A 13,962-nucleotide genomic window follows, 5' to 3' on the forward strand; every position below is an offset into this window, starting at 1 on the left:
AGAGGAGAGAGGGAGGGAAACACCAATGTGTGGTTGCCTCTCACACACACCCCCTACTGGGGACTGTGCCTGCAACCCAGGCATGTGCCCTGACTGGGAATCAAACTTGGCAACCCTTTGGTTCCCAGGTCCGTGCTCAGTCCACTGAGCTACACCAGCCAGGGCTATATTCTAATTCTTTAGGAAGTGATATTGGTTAACTTAACTTCGTACTAACTTCGTTTTAAGTTTAACTTTTAAAATTTCAAGTTCACTTTGTACCAAATGAAACTTGTTAGCTGCTTCCTACGCCCCACCCCACTCCTGCCCAGGGTGAACAGCGGCGTGTACCGAGGAGAGCCATTGTCTCGAATCCTTAGCAGGGCCTTCGTTTCTCTGGGCTCAGCATCTTTTCTTTCGACCTGAGAATTTTATTCTGGGCGGGTAGATGGCCTGTGCATTCGTGTCTTTTTTTGCCTCCATTCAGCGAAATGCCTTTGCCAATGACACCATCCCTTCGGAGAGTTACATCAGTGCCGTGCAGGCTGCTCACCTGGGGACTCTGTGTGGCCAAAGTCTGCCCCTGGCTGCCTCCCTGAAGCACACCCTCCTCTCGCTGGTCAGACTGACCGGAGACCTCATCGTGTGAGTGCCGACTGCGTAGCCCGAGTGCGTCCTGCACCTGTGTTCTGTCAGTGCTAAAGGAGGTCGTGGGCTTTTTTCCTACATAAGTGCGTGACAGTGCTCTTGTGCGTGCTGTGGTAGCAGAGAGCCTGTTGCTGTAGATTAGAGTATGAGCATTTGCCTACGAGGATGTGCAACTTAGTTCTGGGGCCCACCAGAGCACCTCCTCCCCTTTTCTGTAGTATTTTTCATTAAGGCCTGCTGTGGTTTGGAGGGGCTCGGGTTTAAATGTTAGAGTGACAGTGATGTATTTGAAGTCACATTTCCCCAGAATCATTGTGGGAGTTAGACCTTGCCACCTGGGGACGAGGGCAGGCCACCGAGGGACCGAACGTGGATCACGGGCAGAGTCCTGTGTCCCATTGCCTTAGAGGTGATCCAGGTTCCCGGGAGTTCTAGAAAAGTCTGGGATGATTATACTAGCTTAGGTTTTAGTAAACTTTCTTTTCCGAACATTATAAAATATATCTTACTGTTTCAATAAATGAATTTTTCTTATGGAGATGAGTTGTACTTACAGATATAGCAATGAAAAAAAGAATATGAAATTGTATGATTGCACCCATGTATAAAGCAACTACCAAGGGGAAAAGACCAGAATAAAAGTCCTTCCCTCGACAATGATTGGATTGCCCTATTTTCTTCCTGCCCCACTCCCCCCTGCCCATCGCACAGCCTTTTGGAGGAGCGCACTCACTGACTTGGTTCCATTTTCTGTGTTGAAGCTGGTCCGATGAGATGAACCCACCGCAGGTCATTCGGACCCTGCTCCCCCTTCTGCTGGAGTCGAGCACCGAGAGCGTGGCCGAGATCAGCAGCAACTCCCTGGAGCGCATCCTGGGCCCGGCGGAGTCTGATGAGTTCCTGGCTCGTGTGTATGAGAAGCTGATCACCGGCTGTTACAACATCCTGGCCAATCACGCAGATCCCAATAGGTGAGCCTGCCCGAGAGAGCGGGTGCCCGTGACCTACTGCGGTCCAAGAGACGGCCCGACACCGGCTTCTTCACATCGCCCATCACTAGCTTCTTGTTGAGCCTGTGTGCATTTTGTGTTCTTGTGGGTGTACAGGAAAGGTTGCTGGGAATCTTCATTTCTGGTTAATTCTTAGGAATAAAAATTAAGAAAAGGGAAGGCTTACATGTTCAGGTGTGGAACCTGACATATTTCAACAGATGCTTCTCATGCCCTCTGCTAGATGTGATGACGTGTACAAAGAGACTGATGACATTTCTAATATTTTTGTGATCGTACTACTGAGAGGGGTGCTCAGTGGGATTGGGTGGTCTCAGCGTCGTTTGCCCTTGAGAGCTTGCCTAGGCCGTGCTGGTGCGGGCGAGCCCTGAGGCGCAGTTGAGTGGGTTGCAGTTTTACCCCATTGAGCACTGTATAAACAAGGCCTGTATGTATTGGGATTTCTTTATGTTGGTGAGGAGAGCAGGGTTTTTTGGTTTATTTTTAAATTTTGGGCCTTCTATTTTTCCCTTCTTTGTCCTTCCTTGTCCTTCCATAACAGTGATGACCCTTTGGACTCTTAGCCATTGACTGCACTGGTTATGTCAGATTTTAGGGCTCGTTTTTGTTTTATTAAAGTTTCACTTATCAAATATTTATTAAGCACTCATCGTGTGCCAGACTTTATGCTAACTTTTGACAAGGCAAAAATTGAGTATCACCTTCAAGGTTTAGGCATAAACCAACTTTAGGATTTTAAAACTCAGTGTCAGGAGGGCAGTGAAATGGGCCTTCTTTTGGGTGGTTAAGCTTTCCTTTCGACCCTCAGCGGACTGGATGAATCCATCTTGGAGGAGTGTCTCCAGTATCTGGAGAAGCAGCTGGAAAGCAGCCAGGCTCGTAAAGCCATGGAGGAGTTTTTCTCTGACAGGTGAGCCTTGTTTCCCGTTCGGTGAGCCGTGTTTGAATACTTCCAAAAGCAGGGCGCCATCTGCGTCTGTGCCGGCTTAGGTATTCCTTCTCCAGGGACACTGCAGGCAGCCTAAGTGTGCGTACAGTGTTTCAGGAGGGCTTGGGTGGGCGGAGGGTGCCTCGAGGGTACTGATGAGGAGCTGGTGGCCTAACACCTGTGGTGGTGACTCACTGATGACCAGCCCCTCAGAGGACACAGATTGTGGGGAAACGGAAATAGTGGTTTAGAGATTGTGGGGAGATGGAAATAGCGGCTTAATTTGGCTCTTCCCTCTTTTTCCCCTTTCTGTCTCCCAGTGGAGAACTCGTGCAGATCATGATGGCAACAGCCAATGAGAACCTCTCTGCCAAGTTCTGTAACCGGGTTTTGAAATTCTTCACCAAACTCTTCCAGCTGAGTGAGTGACAGCTTTTAGTAATCTCCTTATGGGAACTTTGATGTCTGACTAATACTGTGCATATCTGTGGCCCAAGAGTAGCAGGAAAATGCTAACAAGTGAAGAGAATCCCTCAGAGAAAGTGTGGAAGGGAGTTGAAAACTTGCCCGGAGCCTTTTCCGGCTCACAGTTTGCACCATCCTTCCTTTCCTCCTGCCCTCTGTCACTGACCTTGGCCTCTTGGTCTGTCCCCAGCCGAGAAGAGCCCTAACCCGAGCCTCCTTCATCTCTGCGGCTCTCTGGCGCAGCTGGCCTGTGTGGAGCCGGTGCGTCTCCAAGCCTGGCTCACCCGCATGACCACGGCGCCCCCCAAAGATTCTGATCAGCTGGATATAATTCAGGAGAACCGGCAGCTGCTGCAGTTACTGACCACTTACATCGTCCGGGAAAACAGGTAGAGCAACTGCGTCTGTGTTAGGTGGCCCAAATGACTCCAGAAATGTGTTGAGGATTTTAAACTCTTTCCTTCAGGCATCAGTCGATGGTATTTTCGGTGACCTCATAGCTCTTTCACTGGAGTCAAGGAGTCTAGCAGAGCTCTTTGATCTTTCCTGTGGGAAAACTTTTGCGGTGACTTGACCTGTCTGTTGTAACTTGGCTGTGAGTTTTATGCTCTAGTAGCCCAACTCCAAAGTACATGTACTCACGTATTCAGTGTTTAATTTGAAACTTTCTTTAATTACGCTTACAAATTTAGAGGTACGTGGAGTCAAAGTCCTGTTGATTACTCACCAATTTGCTTTTTTTTTTTTCTATCAGCCAAGTTGGAGAAGGTGTGTGTGCCGTGCTTCTGGGTACCCTAATCCCCATGGCAACAGAGATGCTGGCCAACGGTGATGGAACTGGTTTTCCTGAACTCATGGTTGTGATGGCCACCCTGGCCAGTGCAGGTCAAGGTGCTGGCCATCTTCAGCTTCATAATGCTGCCGTGGACTGGCTAAGTAGATGGTAAGAGGATGAAATGGGAGGAACCCACTTGTAGGTTACAACATTGCCCTTAGAGAATAGGGGGTGAGTCATTGCAGGTTGTTTTCTTGGTTGCTCACAGTGAGTATAAAAGAAATTTGAATCTCTGCCTTTTTATCAGGGATCAAGGAGCAGCCAGTAACTCTGATCACTTTGTACTTCATCTTCCGTGTTTTCTTAGTAGAGTTTCCTATTCGTTATTCCTAGGAGAAGTCTTGGGGAACTGTCTTAAGTGTCATTGATAAGGCCATACGTAGCACCCCAGTCCTCTGATTACCTACATAGTGTTCTAAGAAGGCCTTTGCTTCATGGTGTCCACAAATTGATGCAAGGTTCATGAAGATGCTTTCTTTCTTTGATTCATCTGATTTTACGTCCCTCCCTTCTTTTTGTCTTCGGATTAGCAAGAAGTACCTGTCACAGAAGAATGTTGTTGAAAAACTGAATGCCAACGTAATGCATGGAAAGGTAAGAAAGGGAGAAGCGGCCACAGTCAGGAAGTGATGATCCCATGTTTGTGGTCAGGTGAAGTCTCCCCCTTCTACTGGCCTCTGTCCCTGGCCAGTCTACAGAGGATAAGGTTGTAATCTCAGACCTGGAGATGTGCACTTGCTAACTGTGCCCTTTGGTGCCTTCTGGGTGGCAGGAGGTGGGTGGAAGGAAATATTCTGGTAAACATCCACCAGAATCCTTCTTAAAACATAGTGAACTCCGGCTGTGTTGAGATGCTGATGTGCCCTGGAGAACCGTCCCCTTCCCCTGCATCGGATCCGTGCGCCCTGAGCAGGCATTACGTGGGGTTGCAGGCTACCTCCTCAGCCGCAGTCTCGGTTCTAGAATCGGTGCCTTCGCCTGAGGCTCAGGTCACTGTGCCGAGGAGGAGGGTTCGAGCTGACAGGAGCCCCGCGTCCCGGCATCCCCCACCCTCCCGTCCCCTTTCATGAACGTGACCGAGGTGGCCAAGGACAGATAACTGGCCTTTGAGACCCACCACCATGCCATTCATTTCTCCTCCTTTCATGCTAATCTTTGTCCTTTCAGCTCCAAACTGTCGAGGTGCAGAGTGAGGAACTGAGCAATCTGAGGCTCTGAGGCCAGACTGGGGGGATTTTCAGGCAGGCACGGACTCCCTGCAGGCGGTTGTGTGGACCCTCTTTCACGTGGTCTCTGAAGCTGTTTCTCTTCCTCTGCACCGATTGAAAACCCAGAAATTTAAATGTCTTTCACTGGTGGTCACAAAATGCCAGTGGTGGAAAAAGTGCCGACTAGAGCCTATTCATACTTTTATTCCAGTCTCTTTTTGAATCATTTTTCTTCCTTTTTGTCCCCTTTTCTGATTTCGGTTTTATTCCATTTTGTAAGATTTTATAAAGCGTTATGTGTGTGTTTAAGAATAAAGGAATATGTAGTAATTCAGTACAATTTATTGGCCAGCTCCACGTGGTCGTGGTGCTAGGAGTTGGGGAAATGGGTAACTAAAACTCTTTTTTTTTTAAATATTTTATTTATTTATCTTTAGAGGGGAAGGGAAGGAGAGAGGGAGAGAAACATCAATGTATGGTTGCCTTTCGTGCGTCCCCTGCTGGCCTGCCTGCAGGGAACTGGTCTGCAACCCAGGCATATGCCCTGACTGGGAATCGATCCTCGATTGTCTGGTTCGCAGGCCCGCTCAATCCACTGAGCTACACCAGCCAGGGCTTTAAAAACTCTTTTTGTCTTTTTTGTTTTGCTTTTATACCATTCCTCTGAAATTGAACTTCATTGGGAAAAACTTAAGAAAGCATAGGTTACGTGATGACCTGTGCAGAAGCAAGGTGTTCACGGTACGGTGGTGTTCTCTTGTAGCACGTGGTGGTGCTGGAGTGCACGTGCCACATTATGTCCTACTTGGCCGACGTCACCAATGCGCTGAGCCAGAGTAATGGCCAGGGCCCAAGTCACCTCTCGGTGGATGGGGAAGAGCGGGCCATCGAGGTGGACTCAGACTGGGTGGAGGAGCTGGCTGTGGAAGAGGAAGACTCCCAGGCAGAGGATTCAGTAAGTACCGCGTAACCCAAGGGGATCACGGGGTGACCCCTGACCGGCCCTTGCAGAGCCCATGCTAACGAGCTCTTGGGTCTCCCCCACAGGCCTGTGAGCTTCAGAACTCACAGTCCTTATTGCCATCTCCCACTCGAATGTGATTAATGCCGAGTGTGTCTCCAGGCCTGCAGAGCAAGCTGTAGGGAGCCAGCCCCTCGGGGGAAAGGCCTGTTGAATAGGCAGGCGCCCTCTTCCATCCAGGGGCAGTCACCCTGCTGTTCTTCAGTTCGCGCATCTGAAATGGGGCTTCGGGGATGAGTTCTTCGTGGGAATGGCGTGAGCTCCTTTGTAGAGAAAGCATAAGATTTCTCTCTTTCTTACCCGTAAGGTGCTAAGGTCTCACCTGAAATTGTAGCACATTTATAGCCTGCAAGCCATTTCCAGGTTTCTGCATGTCATTTATGAGTCAACCATTTTATTTACATAGCTTGTGTTTTTGTGGGTGTCTGGAGGGGTGTAATTCCAATTAAAAAGACTTTTTATCTTTGAAGGATGAAGATTCTCTTTGCAATAAACTTTGCACTTTCACCATCACTCAGAAGGAATTCATGAACCAGCACTGGTAAGAAGAGTTCTCCCTTTTAGGTGAGGGTTTGCCGGGCTTTGATTGTTGGGACTTCGGGGCTCATTTGCTGGCTCTCGTTCCTCACAGGTACCACTGCCACACCTGCAAGATGGTTGATGGGGTGGGTGTGTGCACAGTGTGTGCCAAGGTGTGCCACAAGGATCACGAGATTTCCTATGCCAAGTACGGATCCTTCTTTTGTGACTGTGGAGCCAAGGAAGATGGCAGCTGTTTGGTGAGAGATTGGCACACTTGCTGGGCTGACGGGGTGACTTGTTAGTGACACGAGAAGGTTTAACCAGACTGGAACTCTGCATGTCACCTGGGTCTAGAGTACATTCTGATTCTGTCACTGATCGTGCCATAAGAATGTCAGGACTCACAGGGTCATTTGAGATCTTGGAGTTTTTTATGAGACCCTCTCCATAATTTCCGATGTCGTAACCAAGACCCATTGCTCTGTGTAAGTTTTAGATGTTAGGCAATCACCACTAAGAGCAGAATTCGGGCCTTTGGCTGTTGTTTCAGTGGCTATCAAGTTTCTCCTGTGGGTCAGATTTGTCTCCAAGACCTGGGGCCTCATTTCATCTGTGCCTGTGGCAAGAGCTTAGGGCCCGACGTTTTCTGTCCCAGGCGCTGGTCAAGCGAACGCCTAGCAGCGGCATGAGCGCCACCATGAAGGAGTCAGCGTTTCAGAGTGAGCCCAGGGTGTCGGAGAGTCTGGTGCGCCATACCAGCACGTCCCCCGCTGACAAGGCCAAAGTCACCATCAGCGATGGCAAGGGTGCTGACGAGGAGAAGCCCAAGAAGAGCAGCCTGTGCCGCACAGTGGAGGGCTGCCGGGAGGAGCTGCAGAACCAGGTTGGGCTCCCAGGGTGCCCGGCACTGCGGGCGGAGGGCAGAGCCCGCTGGTGGTTCTCGTGCAGGCAATGCACAAGGCTGTCCGTGCAGCTCCACTGGGCGGCCTGGGGGCTGTTGCCCCTTTCTCTGGGTTTTCTCCTTTCCACAGTGTGAACGCAAAGTGGGTGTGTGGTCAGTTGTGCCTCACAGGGAGGGGTGTGTCACTGAGGAGTGTGAATGGGGTTTTTGGGGGGGGGCAGGTTTTAGTTCTTCGATGCAGTAGAGCTCCCTTCCATGGCCAGGGTTCTTCATCTGAAGCACAGAATACAGGGCATGATTTGAGTGATTATTTTGTCAAATTTCCCAAGGATGGTGCCTAACTAGCCGTTCTGGTTTCACAGGAGAGAAGTGAACTGGTTGTGCGTGACGGACATGATTGAGCATTAGGGTGTCTGTGTGAGACTCCTCATGTAGAAAGGTCACTCTAGATAGAGTTAGTAGCACAGTAACACATTGATTGGGATCAAATCCAGTATTGAGAGAAAGGGACGGTTCTCCATAATGGATTCTGAAGGTAGATTCTGGCAGGATTATGATGAGTATGACCCATAATTTTTTGTCTTTTTTTTTTTTCATTTGTGTATTTGGATTTTTCTCAGGCCAATTTCTCCTTCGCTCCTCTCGTGTTAGACATGCTCAGTTTCCTCATGGACGCCATTCAGACCAACTTTCAGCAGGCTTCCGCCGTGGGGAGCAGCAGCCGGGCGCAGCAAGCCCTGCGCGAACTACACACGGTGGACAAGGCAGTCGAGATGACAGACCAGCTCATGGTGAGTGTGTCGGGGTTGGGGACTGAGACACTGCAGTGTGGCAGGTGCTCTAAGGAGCATCCGTAGAGCGGTCAGTCGCTGCCCATTTAGAACTTGGAACCTAAGGTACCATGACATCCAGTGTGCAGATCAGCACAGGAGGTGTGTCTTGTAAAGAAGTCGTTTGGAGTACGTCCCATGTTCAGTCCACCAAGGTGTGAGGATCTTCATTTGGAGGCAATTAGAATAGAAATTTCTTCTGTATATGAAAGAGAAAATCTCTGTATTGTATCTTCTTCGCTAAGAGTCATCTGACTTGCAAAAATATTTGCCCTCTTTTGCTTTAGGGAACTTTCCTTTAGTTCTTTGTATGACATGGGTTGTAAGTTGTGAGTCATTATCCACTTTAAAACCTGTGCTCAGCACTGAGAATGGACCTCCGGCGGGGTCTGCCGGGCCTCTTTAGTGGGAAGTGCAAAAATGAATGAGGTACGTGGCTAGGTCTCACAAGGTGACTGCTTTTAAGGGAAAATATTCATATGGAAATCCACATGCATACATACACACACACAAATAATAAGGTATTTATTAAAAACTTGTTACAGTTTTACACAGCAGTTGCACATAAAAGATGGTTCTGAGTCCGTTCAAGTCCAAGATACCTGAATATAAGGGTATAAGACACTGTTGTAGTTCAGTGTGTTTTCTTCACTCTCAAAACAAAGAAACAAACAAAAAAGTCGCAGTTTTAGAGCATTGTTTTTAGACTTGTAACTATTAAAGATGAAGATAAAAAGTACTGGGGTGGTGTCGGTGACCCACAGAGCTGCTGGCTTTCAGTTTTCCTAGGCTGGTTCAGTGAGAAAACATTCCATAGCACTGTCATTTTATTTTTTTTAAAGACATATGTTTTTTGAGAGCCAGTAGTGTTTATTAATTAAACTTAGGTTTATGAGGCACCCACTACATTGTTCTTACCAGATGATAATAACTTCCCAAGTGTACCAGTGTCCATGGGTCAGAGATTGAATCCATTGCTTCTGAATGACCAAGCTGCAGCATCTGTATCACCTGAACAGTGGGCCAGTCCACTTGACCTTGTTTGTCTTATTACTGCCTCCCTCGGCTTCCCTCTTTGCCAGGTTCCCACCTTAGGCTCCCAGGAGGGTGCCTTTGAGAATGTCCGGATGAACTACAGCGGAGACCAGGGCCAGACCATCCGACAGCTCATCAGCGCCCACGTGCTCAGGCGGGTGGCTATGTGTGTGCTGTCCTCCCCCCACGGGCGCCGCCAGCACCTGGCTGTCAGCCACGAGAAAGGCAAGGTGGGTCCTCCACTTCCTTCCCACTCATTTCAGGTCCTGTTTGTTTAAGCGCTACGTATAACAGGTAGACGACTGCCCAGATTGGTCCTCAGAAAAGGTTTATCAGTTTGGAGGACTGTGTCAGGGACAGCGCTGAACGAGCATTTCCTCGTGAGCCCTTAGTTACTAGATTAGCCTGAGACCCAGCATGACTGGAACAGAGCTTCTGTTTCTAATTAGTGACCTCCCACCGAACACGTCCTTCCAGCCTCCGGGAAAGGCGATAGCCAGCAGTTACCTATGGCAGTGTGGCTCCCATTCTCGCCCAGTTTGGTCACTCTGGAAGGCGTAAGCCAAGAGGCAAACAGCTTCATAAGAAGGCTCAGCCTTCCTTATTTAGTTCTTTCCTGCCCTCCCAACCCTCTAAGGACACAGGAAAGTTTATACGTTGTGTTACAGACCAGCGGAAGGTGAGAGAATGGTGGTTATTTTAACTCCTGTTTTTCTGTATTCTGGCTTCTCTATCACCAGTAAAGCTAACATCTTAGAAGTGAGAAACAAACTAGAGATATGTATGTTCTTAAAATAGCTCAAAAATACTTTTCTACTTTTAAAAAATATTTATTTATTTTTAGAGAAGGGAAGGGAGGGAGAGAAACATCAATGTGTGGTTGCCTCTTGTGCATCCCCTGCTGGGAACTGGCCTGCAACCCAGGCAGGTGCCCTGACTGGGAATCAAACTGGGAGACCCTTTGGTTCAACAGATTGGCATTCAATCCACTGAGCCACACCAGCCAGGGTTCAGAAGTACTTGCAAAAACATTTTGTAATAGATTATAAAGAATATAGTACATAGAAATTTTTTACTTATGAACTGATTATACAAGGAGAAATCGATCTTATTACTCATTTGTCCTCACTGGAAGGAAGAAAGGAAAGAACATCCCATATCTTTCAGCAAGAAGTAGAGGCTGATATTATTGTTCTAGGGTTTTCCAAGGAGGCTCGTTTACAATAAACAACTATTGAAGGGCGTGGTGTCATTGCTCTGTTCTCTGAGAAGCCTGGGGTTAGGAAGAGATTGCTTGTCGTTCTTTTGCAGATCACTGTTCTGCAGCTTTCTGCACTCCTGAAGCAGGCAGATTCCAGCAAGAGGAAGTTGACTCTGACCCGCCTGGCGTCTGCTCCAGTCCCCTTCACTGTGTTGAGCCTCACTGGGAATCCGTGCAAGGAAGACTACCTGGCTGTGTGCGGGCTGAAGGTAACAGCCAGATCCAGGTTCCCAATCACCTGCTCCCTTCTGTTCCCAGCACCACTTAGTGGTGGTTGAGGGTAAACTTAAAAACCATTGGAGTGCAAAAGAAATCTTTCTCTGAATTCCTTCTAGATTGTTTTCATGTTGGGATAGTCTTTGTGTTCTTGAAACCTAAACGTGTCCTAGACTGTCTGAATACTGTCTGAGGGCAGGGAGTGTCAGGAAGAAAGGAAACATTAGAGCTCTGAAATGCACTAGCCTGTTTCCAAATCATCTTTCAACCGGTCTGTCCCTTAACCCATGTCCAGGACTGCCATGTGCTGACCTTCAGTAGCTCAGGCTCTGTTTCGGATCACTTGGTGCTGCACCCCCAGCTGGCAACGGGGAACTTCATCATCAAAGCCGTGTGGTTGCCTGGTTCACAGACCGAGTTAGCTATTGTCACCGCAGACTTCGTCAAGGTACTGCGTCAGCTCTGATGGGGTCCCAGAATAGTTTTGCTTTTAAATCTGGAATGTCTGATCTCCCGTGTGTGCTAGCTTTTCCCAGAAGTTAAAAATAAAAAGCCCTAATGTTTTGTTGCCTTTTGTTACATTGGTGAGCAGCAGCTTTCTGTGTGTAGGCAACATGAAATTGATTCTGGTTCTGTCCGCATTGTACCACGGGCACAGCTGTTACCGTACTTGATACAGAATTTGTTGATGTGTACCTTTCCCTTACTCATTCCTTGAGGGAGAGGAAAGATAGTTACCCATTGCAGCTCTTTGGATTGATCAGGATCATTTGGGGATGGAGCTGCAGTAGAGCTCCCTTATTTCCTTCCTCTTCCTTCCATTCTACAGATTTATGACCTGTCTGTTGATGCCTTGAGTCCAACTTTCTACTTTCTCCTGCCAAGCTCAAAGATACGAGATGTTACCTTCCTCTTCAACGAGGAGGGAAAAAACATCATTGTTATAATGTCTTCAGCCGGCTACATCTATACTCAGCTCATGGAGGAGGCCAGCAGCGCCCAGCAGGGACCCTTCTATGTTACTAATGTTCTGGAAGTCAACCACGAGGACCTGAAGGTTAGAGCAGATGTTGCCATTTCCTTCTGTTCCAGATATAATTAGCTCAGCAACTCTGCTGCTGTTCTTTTCTTTTTTTCTTTTTGCTTTATGCTTCTAACTTTTTATCTCATAGCTAAAACTCTTATTCTTTAGGATTAAACCAATTCAACTTGACGTTTCTTTATTCCTGCATGTGTTTCAGACTTAGCCAGTGGGGTCTCATGCTTAGACTGTGAGGGCCCAGCATATCGACTGAAAACTAATCACCAGCAAAATGGGAAGCTGGTAGCCAAGGCAACGTGTGACGTTAATGCGGTTGTTGTGTGTTTGTCCCGACAGGACACTAACAGCCAGGTGGCAGGTGGCGGCGTGTCTGTCTACTACTCCCACGTGTTGCAGATGCTGTTCTTCAGCTACTGTCAAGGCAGATCGTTCGCAGCCACCATCAGCAGGACGACCCTGGAGGTGCTGCAGCTCTTCTCCATCAACATCAAGAGGTGGGAAGGGCCGTAGTGTTCAGCTTCGTGATGGCCATGGTCAGCAGGGGGCTCCACCTCCCTCCCAAGTCCTGGTGTCTGTTTTGGGTTTGGTGAAATGTCCTTTTGTCCAGCAAACGTCTTCCTTCCTTGCTTGGTATTTCTGAAGTCATGCAGTGTCCAGTATTGGCAGTTTTGGCTGTCCGCTTATTCTGTCCCCCACCAAGGAGACCCCAGGCTGTAAGAGGCGGTTTGGGATGGGGCCACTGTCACTCAGAAGGAAAAGCTACGGTCATGGCAGCAAACAGGATTTTTTGTATCCTCTCCCGAGGGAGGGGAAGGGAGGGAGGCAGAGAAGGGGAGAGAAACACCAGTGCGAGAGAGACGTCGATTGGCTGCCTCCCACATGTGTCCTGAGTGGGGATCCAACCCACAGCCTGTGTGTGTGCCCTGACCGTGAATCAAACCTGCAGCCTTTTGATTTGCAAGACGACACTCCAGCCAGCGGAGCCACACTGGTCAGGGCATCACACCCGATTTTAATGTGATCACTGAGTTTTGACAAGGGAAAGTGAGTCTCTCCTAGACATGCATGCCCTCTCGAGCCCCTTAGGTTGCCCTCCTGGGGGACTGACTGGTCATGGAACATGGCATCAGTAGTGGGGGCCTGGTTGGGCTTGGGAGGTGGAGGCTTCCGTCGGGTTTCCAGATAATAGTGGTGTACGTGAAGTGGTGAGTGTTCGTTTAGGGTGGGGAATGAAGAGGTTTAGGACTTTCTCCCGTCTTTCTTACCTGTTGTTGAAGGGCCATTCTAGCACTTTGTCTCTGGTCTCTGTTTTGTGAATTACCTGGTTTGGGATGAAATAAAAGAGATAGCGTCGCACATAACTTGAAGTACCTGGAGATTCTCACTAGGACAGTGGGCCGTGAGCCTTAGGCAGCTCCACGGCCCTGTGAAGTTGACAGCCTCTGGGCACCTGGGCTCACCTCTGCCCTCAGACCGTGGAACCCAGCATTGGAGGTGCTAACCAGGACTCCCACTGGGGATACCTGCTGGGGCATGTGAAAGCATATACATGGCTTGGAAGAAGACTGCGACTCGTGGGGAGTTCAGTTCCTGCACAAGTGTCTTGCTCTGGGAGTCCAGAACGTAGTGAGGATGGCCTTGAGGTCAAGGAAAGCATGAACAGGCGGTGATTGGTACCTAACTGTGGCCACCTTTGTCGCCCGCAGTTCCAATGGTGGCAGTAAGACGTCTCCTGCCCTCTGCCAGTGGTCCGAGGTGATGAACCACCCTGGCTTGGTGTGTTGTGTCCAGCAAACAACAGGTGTGCCACTGGTAGTTATGGTGAAACCAGACACTTTTCTCATTCAAGAGATAAAGACTCTTCCTGCCAAAGCAAAGGTCAGTGCACATTCTCCTGTCACTCGAACAGGCTGAGCCCGGTCTGGTTCTGTATTTGTCTGTTACACCCCTTTCCCAGCTTTGTCAGGGGAGGTCCAGAAAAGTGTTCGGACCTGGTTTTCCTGCACGTCTGTGTCACCCTTATGCAGCCCCGCAACTGACCGTGAAAGTAGCTGCTTCTCT

At 48.8% G+C, this 13,962-nt stretch overlaps 1 protein-coding gene across 5 annotated transcripts in view; it reads left to right on the forward strand.

The window, feature by feature from the left end:
* UBR4 (ubiquitin protein ligase E3 component n-recognin 4) overlaps positions 1–13,962 on the forward strand; it is a 118,646-nt gene that overhangs the window by 36,193 nt on the left and 68,491 nt on the right. For all 5 annotated transcript variants that reach the window (XM_053660551.1, XM_053660552.1, XM_053660554.1 and 2 more), the window contains exons 28-45: positions 467–624; positions 1,389–1,598; positions 2,446–2,547; positions 2,886–2,986; positions 3,221–3,419; positions 3,785–3,973; positions 4,396–4,459; positions 5,837–6,028; positions 6,565–6,635; positions 6,726–6,873; positions 7,272–7,499; positions 8,138–8,308; positions 9,430–9,612; positions 10,694–10,852; positions 11,155–11,307; positions 11,689–11,916; positions 12,238–12,395; positions 13,608–13,779. In XM_053660551.1, coding sequence (XP_053516526.1) covers positions 467–624; positions 1,389–1,598; positions 2,446–2,547; positions 2,886–2,986; positions 3,221–3,419; positions 3,785–3,973; positions 4,396–4,459; positions 5,837–6,028; positions 6,565–6,635; positions 6,726–6,873; positions 7,272–7,499; positions 8,138–8,308; positions 9,430–9,612; positions 10,694–10,852; positions 11,155–11,307; positions 11,689–11,916; positions 12,238–12,395; positions 13,608–13,779 — 2,886 coding nt within the window. The remainder of the gene's footprint in view (positions 1–466; positions 625–1,388; positions 1,599–2,445; positions 2,548–2,885; positions 2,987–3,220; positions 3,420–3,784; positions 3,974–4,395; positions 4,460–5,836; positions 6,029–6,564; positions 6,636–6,725; positions 6,874–7,271; positions 7,500–8,137; positions 8,309–9,429; positions 9,613–10,693; positions 10,853–11,154; positions 11,308–11,688; positions 11,917–12,237; positions 12,396–13,607; positions 13,780–13,962) is intronic.

This window comes from Artibeus jamaicensis, unplaced genomic scaffold, assembly GCF_021234435.1.
Source record: "Artibeus jamaicensis isolate MK-2021 breed Jamaican fruit bat unplaced genomic scaffold, CSHL_Jam_final scaffold_847, whole genome shotgun sequence".
NCBI classification, from domain to species: domain Eukaryota; kingdom Metazoa; phylum Chordata; class Mammalia; order Chiroptera; family Phyllostomidae; genus Artibeus; species Artibeus jamaicensis.